Raw genomic sequence first — 22,332 nt, 5'->3', positions numbered from 1 at the left:
TTCAAGAACAACAGAGGTTACAGGTTCTTACTTTCATCCAGGTAGTGAAGCCGCTGGAAATGAAAGGGGATCCCAGTCAATAATTCTAAATCAGACTTAAGCTGCTTCAGAGTCAAGTCATTCTGGCATTGAGGTAGTGAAAATATCTCATTAGTTTCAGCTAGCCTGAGCTGGATCTTAAGGGTCTGCAGAGGCAAGGTAGACCTGGGCATGCAGTTGTTACTGACTGGGAAAGTTTGAGGCTTTCCTCTTAACAAAGGTTGGTTACCATTATAAGGACAGGGGTCTAATACCAGCAGTATTTCCTCCCTTCCCTCAACACTCCTTCTGTCATCAGGATAGATGTCACTAAGGATAGACTGCCCTGTATATCACTAGCATGTTACAGTATCCATGCAGCATAAACTGACATCACAAAAGTACAACTTGCTTGTGTGATGCAATAGCCTGTATGAAGAAAGCAAGGGAACATTACAGAAACTAATGCACCAAGATGGTAACAGAAGGATTTCTTTGTTCTTCACTATCTCTTGATTTTCACTAGGATGACAAACTTTTCCTGGAAGATGAGCAGTAAAGAAACAAAGTAATTACTCAAGTACACATCTAAGCCACCCATATTTTGCATTCCTGTTTCCTTTGTTCAAGTTCAGGTCACAATATACACATTAACTTGATGTGTCCTAAAAAGAGCACGTGGCTGTTCCATTTGTTTCCACTTTTACTACATAGGTTTCTCCTGTCTTTACTCAGTGAGGAACGCTTTTTACTACGAGGTGCAAGGGGCTGCTCATTCTCTTCATTTTTACATCATATTAAATCTTGCAGAGAAAAAAGAAGGGGAGAGATCATATATTCTTTTGCAACAGTTGGCAAAAGTTCTAGAGCAAGAGATGGAACAGTCAGTGTCTGAAATAAACAAAAGGATGACTGCAGCAGCGGAAGATACAGAAGACTCCTGATGCAAGAAGCAAATCCAACCAGCCAGGTGTTGATTACTCATTTCCCCCCTCAAAATCTAAAAGCTTCATAATCATTCATTTATGCAGGATGTCTGAGAGCAACATCACACTGAAAAGAAGTCCAGAATGTTGTTCCTAACTGAAGTTTGGTAGAATTTAATATGAAGATCTGAATGCCACTCTCACACAACACATCCACAAACCTTTTCCACTTAAAATATATCTTGTTAGAGCTTCAGTTCTGACAGAATCTAAGTTTCAAAGTACTGCTGGGATGCTTGCTTTGAGGAGTAAGTGCTGAAAGCTACTTCAAATCTCTGGACGTCTAATGGATTTTTTTATTACACATCATGATGAATTCCAAATGATGCTGGTTTAAAGGGATGACTATACTTATGGTAGGGAGATGTTCCAGTAACCAAAGGAATACATTCTTATCCCACTAATGACAAAAGTCAGTTACTACAAGTTGATTTATAAAACAGTCACAGATTTTATTGAGATAAATACAAATAGAAAGTTACATAGATTCTCTATTTTGACAAATGAATGACACTTCCAGAGTGTCTCCATTTAACTGGGTTCTAAACAACACTGTGTACAGTCACAACTGCCGCTAGGGCAGCATCCCCACAGATGCCAAGTGTACATCATACATAAGATACCAGTGAGTTTCAATTCTAAGCAACATGACTAACATGCTTTGGATTACAAGTGCTTGATAATTTCCTGTAACAGTCAAGCAATATTGCACCCACTAACGTTATTTTCATGTTCCTTAGCTAGAAATGCTTTAAAGTGATATCCTTACTGCTTTTGTGGAAGTGGATCAACTAACTAACTTTGTTTCATCTGGCTGTTAAAACACATACTTTTTTGCATAATTTAAACCCAGAGAATTGTATGTTAACACACAGCTTTACTCATCATTGTACACATTTGTCTAGAACAAGACATAAAGTGCGGTCTTTAGTCATGCTGAAATCATCTCTAGTAGAAAATTATAACAAAAAGGCAAATCTTGTAAAGGGTAAACCTGCATTAACAGACCGGCACATTGTCTACAAAAAGAAAATAAGACATACCCAAAAGCTATGGTGTCCTCCATTAGTGCATGCAACTGTAGAGTCTAAACAAGTTTTTAAATGCTCTACTGAAATCTTATCATTTGGAAAAGATGTGATTTCCAGAGCTAGAGAGGTATTAAATACTGTCAAAAACAAAGATCTTTATTTAGCTTTTAGTGAACTTCTACAGATGGCGGCTTATTGTTTATATATATTCTAACTAAAAATTCTTAATGAACACTAATCAAACATGCCAAAACACGAAAGCTTGTGTGTTTTTCAGTGGATTATTGCAAGGTGACAAATCATTATCTAACAAATAGAAACCTGGGCTGTGTCAATGTTCAACTTCATGTACATTACAAACATACTTACATATACACACACAAATTTTGATCAGTGCTGAGAAATTTAATGAGCTGATAATAGAAAAACAGAAGTAAAACCTTATCAGAAGGGCCTTAGAAAATTTGAACTGTTATAAAATACCAATATAATGCCAGCATTAGAAAAAGATATTAGAACTAGAAAAAATTAACTTGAAGAATCTTTGTTAAGAAATTGCAATCATAAAAAGTCTGTAGTGAAGAACCATTTAAAATTATTAAAAAAATTGTAAAAAATTAAATGTAGAATGTTGAAGAATTTACAGTTTATACTGTTACTGTAAGAGTGGTGATGGCAATGGTACATTTCTGCCTTTACCTTCCAAAAGTATTGTGAACTTACAAGAAAACAATTTATTACAAATACTGTACATTATAATACAAGACTAGTTAGACAAACTTATACAAAACTGTACTCTTAAAAAATACAGCAAGTAGGTTTCTCAGCTGGATTCCATATCTCAGACATGCCACATCTTAAAAAACAATTTAAAGTGAAATAAGAGGACAGAAATATCTCCACAGGCCTACTGACAACAAATTAGTGGGTACTCAAAGTAACTTATTACATGAGACCATTTTTCTAGTACTGAGAACTTTTTCTTCTTGAACAGGACAAACTACCAAACCAAAAAAAAAAAAAAACCAACAAAAAAAAAAACCCTCTTTTTGTTTCAGGCTCTACATTTCCTGTAGGGTAATGTAGGTCTGGAGCATGACAGAAGACAGCATCCACCAAAAAGTACTAGCAGTTGCTATTCTGCAAACTAGTGAGAAGATATCAGATTAATGGAATTTTGTTTCATTTGTATATTGTCTTCTGAAACACCTGTCTAAATCAACAAAAGGCATGTCCTGCTCAAGCTTAAGGATCATAATAACCTATATCTGTTGTCTGCCTCAACGCTTATCATATAATAAAGAAAAGTTCTAGAGCAAACTGAATTAACATCTTTACCCTGAACACTTACTATTTGGAGTTTCTCCAGAACTTAGATGTCCTCTACATCTTATGAAAAAAGTAACAGGCTGATGGGAATCTGAATGTTGGCCCACTTAACAGTGCTTTTCAAATGAAGCGGGCATGAAATAGACCTGTAAAAAAGCTTGAAGTCCGTAAAATTCTGCAATATCCTTCTTAAGATAATACACATGTAGTAAGAACTGAATCCTTTAGTTGAAGGGAACTTTACTAGGGTACAATAAGTAATTTTCAGTTTGGAAATTAACAGTCTCTCTACAGCTACAAGCACCAGCAGTAACAAAAGCAGTGTTAACACCTGTAAGAGTATAGTTTAGAAATAAGTAACAAAAAGTCACCAAAAAAAAAGTCAGAGCTCTGTGCTTTGAAAAATATCACATTATATTAAGTAAAAATGAACCGTGCTTTACCTCCAGCAGAATAACTACTTTATAAAATGAAATGATTGAGCTTTTTTCCACTGATACAGAATTAAATTCTTCATCCTTTTTTAAAATTTAAGAGCTATACACATATGTACAATTCCTCCAGTTAAAATAAAATGCAATACTTGAAACAATACAAAAGCTACAATAAAACCAAGGAAATAATATCTTCAGGTAAACTTGCTATAATCAAGTTGTAAGATTTAGAAAATAATACAAGCTTATAGCAAGCAAACTACTGGAACTGTTTTGTTAAAAAAAGAAATGTGATCTCCAATCACCAAAAATCAATTGCTCAAAAACAAAGGTAGAAAAACATTGGAGATGAAAGGTGGTCATGGAATGAAGATTACAGCAATTCTCAATAGGCCCTTTTTAACTCAGGAAGGCAAGGAGAAGTTTCTGTTTGTTCACCTTATTCATACTAACCATGAGTGCTGTGCAAATAATCATTTTGATGTTCAAAACTTACTGGAGAAGAACATATTAGGTTTGTTTTTCAGTGGGAGTACTGTCCATGTTGTTTTGTTTTAGTTTTATGGTAGCAAAGAAGGACACATCTTGATCACTGTCAGACTGCAAAGCTAGAATAGTCTCCTCCGCAGCTTCTAGATGAGGATTGCCAACGCTCTTAAAATAAGCTAGAATAAGGGAAGAAAATGAGAATTTTAATCAAAGCCAGAAAGAACTTTTTAAACTACAAGGCACACACGGCACAGAATGATAATATAGGAAATCATAGCAGCACAGAAAGTGACATTATTTCCTACTACAATTGTTAGCTTGAGACAGAAACAAAGCAAAATGTTTCAGAAAGAGGTACAAAACTTCAAATGAAGTACCAAAATAAAATAATCTTAATTCAAAATAAATGTATGAAATAAAGCAAGAGTGTCTAAGACGATGTTTAAAATTTTGAAATAAAAATGTTTGTGTCATAAGCATGATAGATACCAAAAATAAACATATGCAGTAACAGGGAGTAATAGCATTACTTTCTGCTATAAGCAAGTACGTAACTGCCCCCTAGCGGATGAAGTACTGCATTTGATGTACTATCCATGCCAATTTACAGCCCTTTATGGATGATGATGTTGAACAATCACTCCAAGTCAAAAAAGTAACTGTGCTATACATGTGTACATTCAGATTTAGGAATATAGATTTAAGTGCAATATCCCAGATTACAATGTATAGCTGTGCTTTTAGTATAAGCAGAACTAAACAAGTTTTTACCAGTCAAGCAAGTCAACTTACGAGTAACTGCACTGGCAGAAAAAAGACAACATTCACGAGACATCAGTCCTTTCAGAGGAAGTTAGTGACCATACCTTTCTCCAATAATGTCTGCCTTAAAGCCTTGGCAAGCAGAACCCTTACATTTGGCACAGGATCTGAAGCAAGACTTAAAAGACTGGGGAGTAAGTGTTCAACAAACTGATCAACAGGCATACATTCTTCTTCTACCACAGCCTACAAGATAAAAGCAAAAAATAAGAGCAACATTCGTGTTAAAAAGACCGTTTTTGTCATTCTTTCCTATCTTGTCCTTAATTTTGCCTGAACATTCAAAAAAGTCAACGTTGTAAGCTCTTGTCCAATCATGCCAAAGTAGGTATTACAAAATGTTTGTCACACTAGGACTTATTTCCTGTCTTGGCTACAAGGATGCCAGAAAAGACAAGGATCAGTTTTTCCTAGCCGGAGGCATAGCACAAAAGAGGTGACAGTTTCAAAACTGGACAGCCATTCACTATTGCCAAAGCCAGACCAATTTACAGAATTTTTTTTAAATTCTGGATTTCAGATTTCAGCTTTGACTACGTTATTGGAAAGCCTCAAACTGGCTCCAAATTTATTTTACACATAACCACACAGAATGAAAATTCCAACCTGACAAATGAAGGCAAAAGCTTGTCTTCCAACCCACTTAGAGCAGTGGCGAAACCTCACTACGAGTTCATTAATGAAATTTAATCCCAGTGCATTTGCATTGTTTGCATAGAACTTCTGTAGTATTGCCACAACCTGTGAAGCAAAGGAAGGGGAGGACAAAAAAAAAAAAAAAGAGATGAGACATATTATAGTCCTCAGGAAAAGGAGATCACGGTATTTGAATCTTACAAAGAGAAAACAAATATATACAGTGTAATCAGCTCTGTTTATGGAATTTAATAAATTATTACGTTTATTCTGGAGAAAAGTCTTCTACAGAGAAGGCATAAGTTAAGCTAAACAAAAACTAACCAGCTTGAAGGAGATCCACCGAACTTCTGAAACTTTATCGGAGCAGAGAGTTAGTGCAATATGTCTTAAGTAGTCATAGACATCATTGGGATTGTAGAGTTCCAGTATCAGGATTAGCTGCCTGAAACAAAGAAGCAATTGAGTCACAGGAGTGCACCACTAACCTGCTTCAACACTAACAGAGAGAGGTTAAGGAGGGATCATTTGGAGCCTTGAAATCACCATGGTTATTATGAAGCACTTGAACAAATCTTCTCTTTAGAGAGGTACAAAACATATTGAAGAGGCCCATGCTTTATTCAATGAAGCAGTGCAAGAGAAACTTTTAAGCAAACTAGCTGTACAAATGCATCAAAATAACAAAAACTACAAATAAAAATAGAACAAGTTCCTTTGCAACTTCAGACCAGTATCAACTACCTTACTGCACAGTAAAAATGACAGATTTCTACAGAAAATTAAGGCTATGTCTCAGAAAATTATTTAAATCTAGGAAACTGCACAGAGCTCACTTTAGTCACACCAACTACATCACTGCAGCCATCAACAAACCAACCACAAAGTAACAGCAGTCTCCACTAGATGTCAGAGGACTGCTGTACAACAGAGCTGCATCACATGGAGATTTAGTTTCTTGAGTTAAACTACAAAGGGAAAGTACATTCTCAATATCACAAATAAAGCGATGAGATAAATAGGAAGGCCAGTTTTCAGCTGCAAACAGTATTTACAAACATTCTTTGAATACTTCAATTATCAATAAGGTTTGCAAGAAAAAGAATTGAAGAATTGGGAGACATCACTATCTCAACTATATCCCCAGTCATATGAAAATACCAAATGAATAATGTTTCTAAGAATAGGTTATATATCTGCAGGATAGCAAACATATGGAATCATTTTTCTAATACATTTCCTTAACTTTACAGTCAGTCCAGAACTGAGTAAAATCTGAAACCTTACTGAATAGCATGTATCAAATTGCCTTAATTCAAAAGCTACATGCAAGTCATATCTCCACTATGATATGCGACAGGCATTCAAGCCTCTATCATACTTGATTACAATACAATTTGCACTTAAGAAAGTAAGAAAAAAATGCTAGTTAGGATTACTATCAACTAACTCCTTAACGTAATTATCTATTTCCAAGTTAGTAATGAAGAGTCCCATACTCTGCCAACTCGTAACGAAACCTCCAGTTCCTGCTGTTATCAGTCACCACAAATTCTTGAAGTTGGTAAAGATATTCTCGTCTTTTGTCTGCGTGAAGTAACTGAAAGAAAAGCAATACTACCATGAAACTACTGAAGCTAAAAACTCTGGTGAATTTCTCTATTAACATCTGTGTGCCTTTTCCCACTTGAAAGTAAGGCTATCCACAAGATACTTACTGAAAATTGTGCAATGATACCCCAAAAAGAAAAAACACCCCAAAAACCACAAGTCTTCCCTTCCGCAAGGATATCTGACAAAGCACCATATCTATGCATATCAATTACCAATAAAAAACTACAGTTTTTTGCTTATTATGCAGCAGACCACAAAAATTTGCTCCCTTCTCTCCCAGCCCACAAATACAAGTTGCTAGTGGTCCAACTTGTCTGCACAAAGTACTGATTCTTTCCCAGTATCAGGAGCATTCACAGCCACATTTACAGAAGAGTTTTCAGTTATGATATTTTATTGGGATATAAGAGAGAAATGGCAGTATAGTACAAAACGTAGCTTGCACAATTAGATATTGACGTCTGTATCTCTAACTAAAATATTTTTTTTTAAACTCAATTAGTTTCTTGAGAAATTACATCATGCTTTAACACTTCCTTACCTTTAGAAAATCATAGAGATGTTTAAGGACACCAATGCGCACTTCATCTAGGTCTTTCAGGAAGCCATTGAAAATTGGCACCAGATCAGCAGCTGTTAGCTGATCCCCCAGAATAACTGCCAGTTCATGTATAGAGAAAGCCAATGTTCGACGTACTTTCCACTGCAAACAGTTTAAGGGATATACATTAGGCACAATCATCAGAAAACAAACAAAGCTTTCAAATACACCCATGTGAGGGATTGAGAGAGCAGAAGAAGCGGAGCAAGCTATACAGCAGTAGTAAGTGTCAATTACATTTAAGGTCTGATTTAAATTCTGGGTTTTTTTGTTTGTTTGTTTGTTTGTTTAGTCTACACTTAATCCCTTTCAAGAAAGCCTATTATAACTTCAGTACAGTAAACCAACAACAATGAAAAAAACTACTCAAAACTCTGGTTTGAGAAGACTTTTCCATTTGTTCGGTTTTGCTTGGTTGTGTTTTTTGATTTGTTTTTTTTACCTGTACATCTGAGGCCAGTGTCTCATAGGTATCTTTCAAGCAGTGCCAGTTTTGCCTACCCAGCGTTAAGGCCACTCCAGGAAGACTGTATGCACAGTGCTTGGCTATTTCAGTATCAACCGTCTGTGCTCGAGCAGGGTCAGTCATGGACAAGTACTGGTCTAGTAAAGGTTGAGGTATGATATCCTGGAGAGAGAGAGAGAGCACGTGAGAAACACACATTTTCCTTTTATTTAAAATCAGTCAGAAAATATTCCTGTTGTGCTATATTATTCTCTTGCTACCAATTAGTTGGCATCTAAATTAAAACAGCAACCCCATTCTGTAGGTTAGCTTCACAAACCGTAAACGACTAGTTATTTTTCTTCCCATTAAGATGCACCAGTCAGCAACGAACAGTAAATATTATTTTATCAACATGCTACATTAAATCAGACTGAAAATGCATTCTTCACTGAAGACAAGCAATAAATCCAGTGAAAAGTATAATTAAGTCGTAACTTTGTTGCAGATTGCCTCTACCTAATAGGCAGCAGGTAAGCTTGTTTACCAGAAACAATTTTTCTAGTTCTCAGATTTAAAATAAATTTCTCCTTAAATGCTCAGAGCATTTCTTCACATTCTACAACTGATCAATTTCAAAAGCTAAGACTGTATTAAGGATAAGATGAACTGTACTTAGTACTTAGCTAAAGCAGGTGTTGTTTTAGTTACCTGTAACTTTGACTTGTCATCTTCAAATGGCGGAGGACTTTCCTGTTCTTTCTTTAAAAATACACTGGTTGCTCTGGGTTGTTCTGAGTCCTGCAAAAGGACAAACTAGCTAATGAAATCAGAAGGACTTGGCACCGTTTGCAATATTTCAAAGTATCACACTAAGAACAATACAATTCAGACACAAAAGAGACTTTTATAAACATAACCTTGTACAGGCAAAGCCTTGCTCAGTGTGTTTATACAATGCAAAAAAAGGTAATGGTTGAATACTAAAGAAACACTATTAAGACTGCAGTAACATAAAGGGGAATAGTAGTTACATTTACTTATAAAAACAAAGTTATTATAACACAAAAAACCAAACATTCATTCAGATTTTGAATGGCTACTTTTACTATATTTTTTATTCTTAGCTTGAAATTTAATATTAAACAAGGTAGCAGAGCAGATGCTTCAACTAAATCAATCTGATAAATGCATAACTTCTTTTGGAGAAAAAAATAAAAATCACACACCTCTCTCTAAATATGAAAACTGAGAGAATTAAAAAGTTTAAAAGACCAAAACCTTAAGGAGTCTAAAAGATGACAGTTTGGGTGTTGGGCTTTTTAAGTTTTTGTTTGTTTTCACATTTTTGTTTGTACAGTTTTTAAGTGCTGTTTTTGTTCCTTAATGAACTTTTTTTTCTTTTCCTTTATTCAAAATTATTACCAGAAATACTATAAAGGCACAAATAATTCTGCAATGTGTGCATTATGATCAAGAAATTGTAACCAGGAATTGAGTAGATGTCACACCTGGTTCAGCCTTCTGTCTGAAGATAAGAAAGACTAACTTTAAATTTATTGTGGGAAGAAGTGAGACTGTACTTGCTATGTTTCGTATGAAAAATTCTTCAAGGCTATGACAAAACTTTACCTCCCAGGTTCTCTGTGACTATGCAGAAATAATAACCCTCAGTAGTTTTATTTTGGTTTTAAAATTAGTAGCAATACTCGAGGCCTTTAGGCCAGAAGTGGGTTGATGTCAGTAACGACATAAAAACACTACTTCAGCTGGTAAGAAATCCTATCAGCCATGGAGCACAATGCATACTTACTGTGCTCTTCAGTATACTGGTAGTGGGCTGCTCAGTGATGCCATCTTGAGACACGGAGGATGAAAGAGTGTCTTCCTCCACCCGGTTGCAGGTAGCATCTGAAACAGCTGTTTGATCTGAAATGGTTTTATTCTGAAGTTCACCACTGCTCTCTTCCATTTTCCTGGTCTCACAATCCCCAACAGAATCAAACTGAGCAGCTCTGAGAGCAGCAGACAACACTTGGACCTGAGCTGTAAAAAGCAAAAGAGACCATTTAGTCTCTTTTCTGCACTTAATTAATTAAACTTGTAATTATTTAATCTGAAGGAATAAAAAGAAGTCCAAACTAAGCTTCCCATAAACAGTATGCAAACACTTGATATTTGGAAGGCCTATTACTCTTCCACAAAACCTTCACACTAGTATATCCAAATTGTTGCTCTTAATTTATGTTTTCAGCAGAAGCATCTATTAATTTCTACTACTGAAAGATATTTCTGAAAATTCTTCATGAAGTATCACAGCCTATTGGCTCACATCCCATTCCTCACCATGTCAAATATATTAATACAAATTCTTTTTTAAAATTCTAGAATTTTTAAATGCCTTTTCCAGGCAGCTGAACATGCACGTAAAACATTTAAAAAGAAATTCTTGCTAGGGAAGGAAATTAGTCAAACCACTTCTAAACTGGTTAGCAGAAGTAGATGGAAAATAAAAGGTCAGGTTTACCACTGACCAGTATCACCAGCCAACTGTGGACAAACTGTACTGCTACAGAGCACTGCTTCTATGAACAGGAAGTTACTAATTGTTCACAATGCAAAAAACTTTGCAGTTTTTAAAGGTGAAGAATACAAGATTACTTTAGAAATTAGGGAAACAGTAGAATTGATAACAGGCATATTTACAAGCTAATTCACCGCAACACTCAAGAGACTCAGTGGAATGAGACTTGCTTGATTAAGGATGACTGGCTCGTCATATGTATCTCATCATCACCAAAAAGCAGCCATGGATTTTTGTAAAGGTGAAGATCTGCTGGCAGAGAATGTTATTTTGTTAGTCTCACCTTGAACATCTGGATCATCTATGTGCTCCTGTAAGCTTTCCAGAACTTTTTTTATTTCACTACTAGCAACACAGTTATTACATGGCACTGAGCAGCTTTCTTTGTGCTTCTCAGTCTTGAACTGAAGCAACTCCAGATCCTGACTTATATCAGGCAGTGGAGGACGCCAGTATAGAAAAGTATTAAATACATCCTCAGAACATTGTAGCCTTGAGGTAATTCCTGGGAAATTGATGTCCTTAGCGACTTCTGCCACACCAGCACCAACTCCATCATCCTGAGACAGTCTAGACAGGTCTTCTCCAGAACTCATATAGCAATCTGAACTTGCTTCCCACGTGTTTCTATTAAGGTTCTCAACGGAGAGTGGCACATGAACTTCAGCTGAAGTCTCCTCAGTTGATGACTCTGATTTGATTTCCATTGGCTGTTCCAAACTGATAACAAACATACAGTTATCACATAAAATACCTATAACAATAATTCCTCAGTGAAATACTTCAGAAAAAAGTTTCAATTACAGAAGCTTATTTTCTCTGCAGAAAGATAAAAAATGTTAGTATTATGCTTTATTTTACCAGTTTTCTCTTTATCTTCCTTTGAAGCCATAAAAATCAATTACACTGTGGTTACAGACATGCATGCATGACTTCGTATTTCATACCTTTCCTGGAAATATTTTCAAGATTTTTAGCCCCAAGCAGCAACTGAAAGAATAACCTTCTTATTTCTCCCTTCCCCTACAGTGCATCTTTCCCATGATTTTACCTGCATGATGCAGCATTTGCAGTAGAGGCAATTACAGTTATATTGTTGGTTGGTTGACAGGAATTGGAATTTACATCTTGAACTGATGGTCGGATACTCAGTGTCCCATCTTCCCGAATGTAGAGCCCAGCACTTGAAGGATTTGCAAAAGTAGAAATAAAAGGGCCAAGAGACTGAAAAGCTGCCTGACGAACCTGGTGTAGGAGAAAGACAAGATTCAGGATTCATGCAACTCCTGTAGAGTTAATGCTGAAAATAAAATTAGGTTTGAAGTTGTTTCTTACTATAACAGCTTCATTTAATACCGAATATAACCAATTAACAAATAAGTGGCATCTCTACAAAGAACGTTAGAATATTAAACACACATCTACAAACATGGTAAGAGTCTCATTGCAGACTTCAATGAATGCATTTAACAAAAGCAATCCATTCTCTGAAGACTAAACTTAGAATTTCTGTCAATTTTCTTTTATAAGTAACAAAAGAGAGGTAAAGCAAGTTAAAATCTTTATAGCTTAGATTTTACTAGATTGGAATCTAATCCCAGCAAACTCTGTGTGAAGAACTTAGCGTGCTTCTAACTTGCTCATTATATGTGTATGATCTGCCGGGGGAGATGCATCAGTGACAAAGTGAGTTACTTACCCATCTACAAGTGTCACTAATAAGACTGATGAAGAGTGGGGACAGTTTGCTTCTGCGGACCTCTGGGGATGTGGTGTAAGACACCGCCATAAAGCATTCAGCACAAGCTTTTCTCATGCCCCAAACGCTATCAGAACAAAGCTCAAAGAACTTGGGAATCTGCCAAAAATAAACAAAACCAAGACAAATTAAACACTAAGCAAAGACTGCAGCAACTTACTATCAAGGTATTTCTTTGGAACTGGAGACAGTGAAAACTCACAGAACAAATGAGTGAATGAGGACAGGTTAAAAGTAGTTTTTCCCCCGTTTCTTCAGTTAATATATATTTCCCATTTACTTTTATTAGGACTTTATGTATAACTATATGCTCTAGAAAATATAACTTCTGGAAAAATCAGTCATTTATAACTTGACTGTTCATCTAATTCAGGGAAAAGAAAAAGAGTCAGTAGTTCAAAAGTATACATATGAGCCATCAATTATATTTTAAAACATTTTGAAAAAGAAGAGCTGTTCATTTCTGCTCAATTCCAGTTCTGATAGAGAATTGCAATCAAGCCTTATACAAAACCATTAAAAAAAATGCATCAACATAGATAACAGGAAAAGATCTCATTACTAAAATTTTTGAACTGATAAATACGTGTGCTGTAAATGGATTTGGAGTTTTTTTCCCCTCAAACATACCAGAAGTCTTTCTGTGGCTTCTTGCCCAACTGCATTACAAATGTCACCAAAATTAGCTGCACAGATCTAAAGAAAAAAAAAAGTCAGTAATAACATTCTGAACTTTTCAAATGCTTTAGTTTCATCATGAACTTCACCCACTTATACTCAGTAACAACTGCACATTTGACTATTCAAATTTCAGCCATGTAACTACATCCTGTAACATTAACTCACCCCAGATAAAGACTCAATAGAGCAGGCTTCCGTAAACCACATGTCTTTGAAATCAATAGTGAGAAGTCTTCTGCATTGTGAAGAGTTTCATCTGCTTTAGTAATAATTAAAATGGCCTAACAAGCCTACTGGAAGTTTAATGACTTTGAGCATCAGCTGTCAAAAATAAAGCAGACTAAAATATGATATGAGGATCAGGACTTAGGTGTACTGACAGAACTATCTTTGCTGGCTTAAGCGCTTTGCTGAAGCAAAGTTTAATCAAGGTCTCAAGTTAGTGCCATTTACAGTGCATTAAATTACAAATTCTATAATTAAGGCAGGAAAGGACATTCATTCACATTGCAAAAAAAAAAAAGTAGCTGAAATCTAAAATCAATTAACATGGGCCTGAATTAATGTATGCTTTATTTAATGTAAGTCAGAATTATAATGCTCTAAGGCAGGTCACATTCCAACAACCACAGTTTACGTTAGGGTCCAAACTGAAGTTCTCTAAATGACCCTTAAATCTACTCAACTATTTTAAGACTTCATACTATGAGTCTCCTTTGTACTTGATCATGACTTAGAATAAATCTCACACTTCTGAGACTTCTCTGTTCAACAATACCAAGTTTTAAAGGATGAATATCTCAAATACCTACTATTTCTGAATTTTTGGTTTTGAAATATGATCAAGTAATTTGTGTGCATCTAAGAACTGACCATAGCGGATCAAATACTAGTTGTGAAAAACTATTAAATGGTGCCAGACTTGCTATTCCCAAAGGACCGTTACCTATGTCTTTACTGAACTTCAGAAACTACAGCCATTCCAAAAAGTAAAGTGTTCTTCTAAGAATCTTTCTAATTTCATCAGCAAGAGTTATAATTTAATTCTTCAAGTAGGCATTTGAGTAACTACATATACACAAATTCTTTTTCGGTTGAAAATACACCAACCTTTCGGACTTGAAACAACTTCCCATCACTGCAAAGTTCACAGAAACGAGGAAGTAGCAAGTGCTCAACTGTTGTTCTGCTCAGCATAGAAGCCATTTTACAGATTATCTGAAATCAGCAAAATATGTGAAAGGACAAGAAAATTAGAAAGCTTATAAGCAAAGTCCCAAACTACTCCTAAAAATTATTTAAATTTTTTAACCTCTCAATATAAGGTATCCAGTCCTGACCCTGCTCAAATTCTTTGAGAACTTGTTTTTCCAACAGCGTTCAACATTACAAATGACTAATAAACTTACAGATTCAAGATCTAACAGCTTAACAGACAAGCTATGGTTCCAGCTTCAACTACACCACTACAGCAGTTCTGCAATTTGCAACAGAGCAACTCAAACAGAGAAATACAACAAACTGAAATAGTGATAGTAAAGAAAGTTTAGGTTCCACGATTAATGCAGAGCTCTGAGGCTTATTAAAGTACTGCACAAAATTGTCACAAATACATTCCAAACAAGCTTTATAATAACACTGATAAAAAAATAGAAAATAAAAGAATTTTTTAAAAAGCCTAACAATGTAAAGATACAAGCTTTCTTTCAAGTCCACTCACGTTCACAGCTTCCACCTTGTACTCATCATCACTGTCAGGAGCAGAGAGGTCCAACAGAATTGGACACACCTTGTTTTCAATGTCACTCTGAGAAACAAGATCTTGTTCCAAAAGTATGAGCAGTGCTTCTTGACCCGCCTTTCTAACCTGTTAACATGAATGAACAAAAGTCTACAGCTGTAAAAACCACCTCTACTGATGTGAGACCCACAAGAGGTATGCTTCCACTGAATACAAAGGTACAAGTTAAAGAAACAGGAAAAAAAAAGAGTTAAAAATAAAAGGGTTTTTTTTTTTTTTTAAACACCATAAATAATTAGTAAGAAATATTAAGTGTTAATGTAATTGTTAGATGCCCTTGCATCAAGTTCTGAGGAGAAGCCAAAATCTGAAGTGTAAGTCCGGATTTGAAAGCTATGACTCCAGTGACCCAATGTCAATATGTCATTAGGTAAATTCTTTAAGTTCCCCTCTAAGAGAAGTAGGAAAAAAAATGTATATTCAGACTTAGCAAATTGTGCTGCAATCAATAAATACAAAGCACTACAGAAGAGCTAGATATCAATTAATAGGGAATTTCTTATTGTCCTGTTTCTCATGCTTCAAGATTACCACAGCAAAATTTCCAGATATTTAACTCATGCAGCCTGTTTTTCCTACCTGATTGTTCACATCTGTAAGATATCTCACTACTATGGGCATAAGGTATTCAAAAAATGCTGTTGGGAATTTTGGTCGACTTTCTTGCAGAAAAATGGCAATTGGAGGTATTTGTTCCATCAGCTCCGTACGTACAGTCGGCTCTACCAATAAAAAAGTAAAAACCTCAATCAGTAAATTCAAAATTAAAAAACCTGGAAAAGGTAGTTTATTTTGGTTTGATGTTTACTAAATGGACAAAAATGAAAAGACACAAAACATACAAAACCGTTACCACTGAGACTGCTGGTTTCTAAAGGAAATAAACAGAATAACCTCACACACGTTGCCATGGTCCAGAATTACATGAATTAAAATAAATACATTCAAACCTGCGTCTTCAGAGAGCCTGACCACAATCTCCATTACAGTCAGGAAATCTTCCTCATTATTGCTGAAATCACGAAAGACATCCAAAAGACCTCTGGCAATAATCTGCCTGTGAAGAGACAACATATTAATTGCCTTAACTTCTTGTCAACAACATGGGTGGAACATGGGAGAATCTTAGCAGAACCAAATGGGCTTCTTATAAAACAAGATCAAGATATACTCTGGTCATTCAGACATACAAGTTATACAATTTTGCCAGGCCCCAACAAAACGAAGATGGAGTCCAAAGACATTATTTAGACAACCAACAAATCAAACTACTTTTTATGGAAAATATTTTGTAACAGCTTGTTTTTCAAACAAATGTTCCATTGGGCAAAATAATGAAAGAAGTAGTGACCCCCTGACATCTACAACACTATCAGACTCAGACTGTCATCCAGCAGAACTGCCGAACCCTTACCTGTTAAATACATTTTCACTGAAGGCATATTTTTCTAGACGAGCCAGTGGAGTCAAATTATCCTGTCCTGGAATGTCTAAGAATGCTGTTATCCTCATGCTATCACAGTCTGGTCCATAATCTTCAAATCCAACTTGAAAGACAAGTATAACAGAACAACAAAACAAAACATTAAAAAAAAACAACACACAAAAGTCAGCAAGAGATGCTGAAGTAAAAAATATCCTACACCAATACTTCTTTTCAGACTACCCTTCAAAGCTAAACTATCTGTGTATCACTGAAAACTGCTTACAAAAATCTCCAAGTTGTGCCTAATTAAGTAAAGAGCAACACTTGTGTATAGAACCGTGAAGTCAAGCCTTGAAGTGAAATCTATTTCAGCTGTCATGATCTTTCCCTTTTAACACATTTTACTTTGCACCTTGAGTGAACTAACTACATGCACTTCAAAGAAGGTTCAGCTAAAAGAATTGCAAGCCACAAATTAATAGGCAAATTCAGGATAAGATTCAGTCCTGTTAAAAGAAATGGTAATTTTAGCAATGACAAAAAATCCAAAACCATATTGCTTTGAACCCACAAATTCTTGTGTCTGCTTCAAAGCTACCAAGTCTCATTCTTCTCACTGAAGTCATGGGTCTTGCTCATCTAAATCACACTACACTGGTAGCTTGGAAAACACCTCAACTTTACCTCATTTGTAAGGGCCCTTTATTACAGACATTATTAACTACTCAGTTTCATATAGACATACAGCAATCAAGGTAACAAAATATACTGCACTGGAGTAGCTGATGTTTCTCGGTTTAAAACTTTCCCAGCAAAGTACACATAGAATTATTCGGACTTTGTTCACACAAATACAGCAAACGTGATACTCCTTAAGCACAAATCATGCTAGCACTGCTTCTCAGATGCAAGAAATAGTCTCAGAACAGCATACGTGCTAGGAGTGACCACCACTGAAGAACAGAATGCAGTTCCCAACTTGGCAGGACGTTATACAGGTAATCAGATTGGTAAAGAAAACACAAAACTGGTAATAATTTGTAAGCACAATGACAAACCAAATGGTCTGCTTTTGAAACTGCCTATAAAAATAAAATCTGGGCACACTGGGCCATGCCTCTACAGGCAGAGACCTCCTGTCTGCAGGGTGGGAAGTTAACAAAAAAAAACAAACACTACCAACAAAAAAAACAGCAAACCATTGGCTAAACAAATAAACAAACCAGATACAGTTTCATTTATAGTATCAATTTCTCCCACTTACAAAAAATGGGAAGAACAGGACACACTTAGAAGATTAACAGACATGCATGTAAAGACCTGTGAAAACCCCCTCTTCAGTACTCTGGTTAAATAAAAAACTGAAGTATTTCCAAATACATCATCCCAATCAGTACAAAGCTTTTGCGCACCCTAAAGAGAAGTCTTCATTATTTCATAATATGCTCTCAAATTGCCAGGAGGTTAAATGGTGCATGTACATAATTACAAGGTCCCCGACACAACCATTTCTTCAGCACTGAAGTGTCTGTACCTTAATCAGGATAATTAAGTTTCAACTCTTTCCATCCTTTACCACCAGTTTTCTATCATCAACACTTCTCTAAAGAACCCCTTAATCTGAGACCAGGTGTGATGAGCTTTGGCTCTAAACTGCATCAATATCCACTACAAATTTGTTTGCATACAAATAATTATCTGTTACTCAGAGGTACTAAGCCTCAGCTTTTTTCCCCAAAAGGAGAAAGTCCAATTTTACATATATGATTGATTTCCCATCATTTAATACTCAGGTTTCACGTTACATGCTTAAATAGACTGAATCTTTAGAAGGCATTTCTTTCAAACTCACAGAAGTCATCCATTACTTTAAGTAGGAAATGGTTTCCTTATATCAGACACAAACTGAAGCCCAAACTCTCTCAATAGAAATACAGGTCACTTAAAAATAATTAAATATATATATATATATATATTTGGACATACTCAGGGCAAAACATTATGCTGCAGTCCTCTGGGGAATAAAAGAATAAAACAAACACAGACTGGATTTCTGAAAGCATCATTTCTAAGGAACCTACTATTAGGCAGAGCAACTCTAATTCTTGGAGACAATGAGCTCCCACCAACAGTTCAACCAGACTCAAAAGGAAGAAAACTGGGGGATTAGACTAATTGTTTCCATTTAAAGTGTATACACAGACAAAAGAGAACCCACAGCAACCTGATCAGAAGAATACGCTACTCATTCTGGTGCCTTCTTATGGCACTCTTAAGTTTCATTCAAGAGGCCATTATTATTTCTAAGAGTACACGAACAACAACCACTGAAGTTATCAGGTTCAAACCACTTATATAGATAGTACAGATAATTTACACTACGCAGAGCTAATAGGGATTGATCTATTCTGCTAGGGTCCCTCAAAGCAGTGTCTGAAGGTACCCAGCATTTCCTGCTACAAAGCAAGCCCACTGTATGACTGAGGGCTGGCAGGAAGCCATGAGCTGTAGGTGAGGACTCACATTTCCTTTTGGAGGTTATAAGACCTTCCCCATCTCATAAACCAATTTCTGCCCATCCCCACGCCTACACAATTACAGCATTATATATCTGAGGCACACACATACTGGACACTCTTGCACTAGCTGATTTTTGAGGCTAGCCACCTGCTGTGCAAGGATTTATTGAGGCTTAAAAACAACACAAGCAAACAATAAGAAAACCAACACACTTGCCATTAACTTCATCTAGTTCCTACTTGTTACTGAATTACGAAACAACTCAAAAATGAATGTACTCAGCAGCCCATTTTACTGTTGGTCCCTTCATATACCTTAAGCAGAATTCCTACTAAGTCAAGCGACAGTGAAACAAATCTCAATTAAAAGCCTGACTATAACACTACACTTAGGATTAGCTTTACTACTTGGGCAGTTTTATTATTCATTTAAATTAGCTAAGTACATATTAGTGCTTCTAGGACCTGAGGGAAAACACTTTTACTAAGGATGAAGAGAGATAAATACTTGAAATTTTTGCATGCACACTCAGTACACAGAAGTTAGGAACAGTCACAGCAGAACCCATTTCCACTTCTCTCACAATTTTTTTTCCCCATAAAACAAGCAGTTATAGGTACCTCCAAGTTTTAGAGTACAGTGTACTAGTAAATAAATGAAAAAAAAAATAAGCTGGTACTTCTAATGTATATAACATCTGTTCACAGATAGATGAAGTATTCAGCACTTTCTTTCCAGTGATAACAAACAAAAAAGCTTGAAATCTGCTCAGCTATAAACAAGAACTTCTGGTCAGCCCTGAGGTGGTCAGACAGATGGATGTGATGGTCTTTGCAGGTCCCTTCCAACTGAATTATCTGAGCCTATCCCACCTGTTTGAAGAACACCTGTGATAGGATATATATAGGAAACTCATGGAGAATGAACACCTAACTCCAGGACAAGATCCACAGAACGCTATGAGAAGTTTGCACTTGTTTCTGCTGTTTGTGCTTTGCACTCTGCAAACAGAACTCAGATGACACACTAGTATCTTTGTTTTATTGCAGAGAAAAAAAAGAGAAAGGGAACTGGGAACAATTCAGAAAGATCTAATCAATTCACATAGCTAAGCATTTGTTAGTACTATGAAAAGGATTTTTGTTTGCTTTTTTTTTTTTTTTTAATTAGAGTAAAAGAATACAAGATTTCCAAGTCTTACATAAGGTGCTGCACCAGCTGTTACAGCTCTCCAGCTGTCAGAGAAACTCAGGTAAGCTAGATTCTGCTCTACAGAACAGTCTTCAGATCAGCTTAAGCATGCTGAAATGCATCATCTAACTTCGTTCTCACCTAAATCCTGTTCAAGACTTGCATGCTTTGTCATTTAAGGTCTTGGCATGGCCTTCTTTCATTTACTGACTGCAGTAAGCAGCAACCTTCAGTACCTACTTTTAAGCAACTCCTTATAGTGCTAACAAGGCTTCAAATCCTTACATACCAAAAAAAAAATCGTGTACTTCAAGTATTATCCTCCAAGGTTTCCTCATTTTCAATTATAGTTTAAAATTCACTAAGACTCACACCATTACCATTTAATTCTCTGCATAAATATCAAAGACATTCTATAATACGCTTACAGATATAAACATAAAATGAAACAAGAACTATCTTGCATACAGCTAATCCCACCACTTATCCATTTATTTTCATCTCAAAGAATCCCAACACTTTCTAAATATTATGAAAATACAAATGAACACTTTTCGTCCTACTACCAAAAGGGTGAAGCCTCAAGCACTGAAAGCAAAACCAGTTAGCAGCATCAGCTAACAATGTTCCATAGCAAGACCCCCTCCCTGCCTGCAGAGGCCACATCCCCACACACCTCGCCATGGGACACTGTAGCTCTTTAATACCCCAATGTTTTTCCTGCTGTTCCTCAAAATCACCTTCTTCCTAAATTTAAATAGTATGATAGATGAATGATAGATTCAGGAAAAATTACCCTTCTGTTGTACATTTTCAAGCACTATTACAAATAACATTCAGGTAGTAAACAAATCAGTGCACCCACTGAAAACAAATTCTGCTTCCCTTTTCATTTTTTTTAATGGAAAACTCAACCCAGCATCCCAACCACCCTATGCACCAGCCAGTTTCTAGTTCAAACCATCAGCAGCCAAAGCCTCATCTCCTGAGAAACAGCCCCTCCAGGCAGCCCCATATCCTACAGCTCTAACCCCACAACACAACTCCGGGCTACACCTGCCGGAGTTGGGGCTGCAGCCTTGTCTGGCACCCAAGGAAGGACACTTAACCTAAAAACACGGGCTCGCCTCGGCCAACCGCAGCACTGATGTGGATCTTTTTTCACGCCCTGCTCCAGCAGCACACACAGTAACATCTGCGCTTCAGTGATGCTCCAAAAGCAAAACACAGCGCCTTTAGCAGCGCCTAAAGCCCTCAGAGGCCTCACCCGTTGGAATTACCGCAGTAGAAAATCCCCCAGACGCCCCCAGCCAACTTTCAGCCACAACAACAGCAGTTAATCCCTTCAGCCGCCGCCGGACGGACCCCGTCCCCCCCCCGCCCCACTGTCCGCCCCGAGCACCGCAGCTCGGCGGCCGCGGCCCGCTTCCCCTCAGCACAGCGATGAGAGCGATGCGGGCTGCCCTGCCAGCACCGCGATCCTACGGACACCCCGCAAAGCCATCAGGCCGCCCGAAAGCCCTCCCGCGGGTAAAAACACAGAGGTGAAAAGAGCGCGACAGCAGGGCCGTGGGGCGGGGGAGGGCCTGAGCAGGGAGGCAGAAAAATAAAAAACAGTTACTCACAATCATCTAAGTCATCCTGCAAATCCACAAAATACAAAGGGATCCCTACAAACAAAAACAAAAGAGACACCGAGGGGTTGGTTTGGGGGGCGGCGGTGAGGACGGTCGGTGGCGGGGCTGCCCGGTGCCGCCCCCCGCCCGCGCCCACTTACCGGCCATCTTGGATCGGACATGGGCGAGGAGGAGCAGGACGGGAGCGGGAGGGCGCAGGGAGGAGCCGCCCACACTTCCTGCCCCCGGTTCAGCCTCCAAACACGACCGGTTTAACACCCGGCCGCTCCCCGCGGACGGATCACCCCTCGACGGCCGCCGTCCCTTCCTCTGAGGGAGGAAAGCCGCG

General features: G+C 37.1%; 2 protein-coding genes across 9 annotated transcripts in view; both read right to left on the bottom strand.

Moving 5' to 3' along the window:
* ANKRD60 (ankyrin repeat domain 60) overlaps nt 1-1,585 on the bottom strand; it is a 17,528-nt gene extending 15,943 nt beyond the window's left edge. For 5 of the 7 annotated variants that reach the window (XM_040651040.2, XM_040651041.2, XM_040651045.2 and 2 more), the window contains exon 1: nt 32-1,585. In XM_040651040.2, the coding sequence (XP_040506974.1) occupies nt 32-212 (181 nt within the window). In that variant the 5' untranslated portion in view covers nt 213-1,585. The remainder of the gene's footprint in view (nt 1-31) is intronic. The other 2 variants (XM_040651042.2, XM_040651044.2) reach the window with 1 other exon arrangement.
* PPP4R1L (protein phosphatase 4 regulatory subunit 1) lies at nt 1,432-22,175 on the bottom strand. Of its 2 annotated transcripts, XM_040651035.2 has the most exons (20): nt 22,145-22,175; nt 21,993-22,037; nt 16,645-16,777; nt 16,181-16,287; nt 15,810-15,952; nt 15,150-15,296; nt 14,540-14,647; nt 13,379-13,444; nt 12,689-12,847; nt 12,041-12,234; nt 11,273-11,709; nt 10,219-10,451; nt 9,117-9,206; nt 8,403-8,588; nt 7,901-8,062; nt 7,245-7,345; nt 6,070-6,190; nt 5,716-5,850; nt 5,154-5,295; nt 1,432-4,463 (listed from the first exon to the last, which is right to left on the bottom strand). In XM_040651035.2, the coding sequence occupies exons 1-20, from the start codon at nt 22,149-22,151 to the stop codon at nt 4,309-4,311; spliced, it is 2,871 nt and encodes a 956-aa protein (XP_040506969.1). In that variant the 5' UTR covers nt 22,152-22,175; the 3' UTR covers nt 1,432-4,308. The 2 variants fall into 2 exon arrangements, with proteins under 2 accessions (XP_040506969.1, XP_040506970.1); XM_040651036.2 differs by lacking the exon at nt 21,993-22,037.
* Between the last annotated feature and the right edge of the window lie 157 nt (nt 22,176-22,332).

This window comes from Gallus gallus, chromosome 20 (genome assembly GCF_016699485.2).
Source record: "Gallus gallus isolate bGalGal1 chromosome 20, bGalGal1.mat.broiler.GRCg7b, whole genome shotgun sequence".
Classification (NCBI taxonomy): Eukaryota; Metazoa; Chordata; class Aves; order Galliformes; family Phasianidae; genus Gallus; species Gallus gallus.
This window is presented reverse-complemented; position numbering and strand designations above follow the sequence as displayed.

Excerpts from the sequence above, each read along its gene's own strand:
- PPP4R1L (XM_040651035.2), bottom strand. Across the intron at positions 15,953-16,180 it reads CAGGCTCTCTGAAGACGCAG|AGCCGACTGTACGTACGGAG; the intron begins GTTTGAATGTAT and ends TTTTATTGGTAG. Across the intron at positions 12,235-12,688 it reads TTAGTGACACTTGTAGATGG|GTTCGTCAGGCAGCTTTTCA; the intron begins GTAAGTAACTCA and ends CTCCTACACCAG.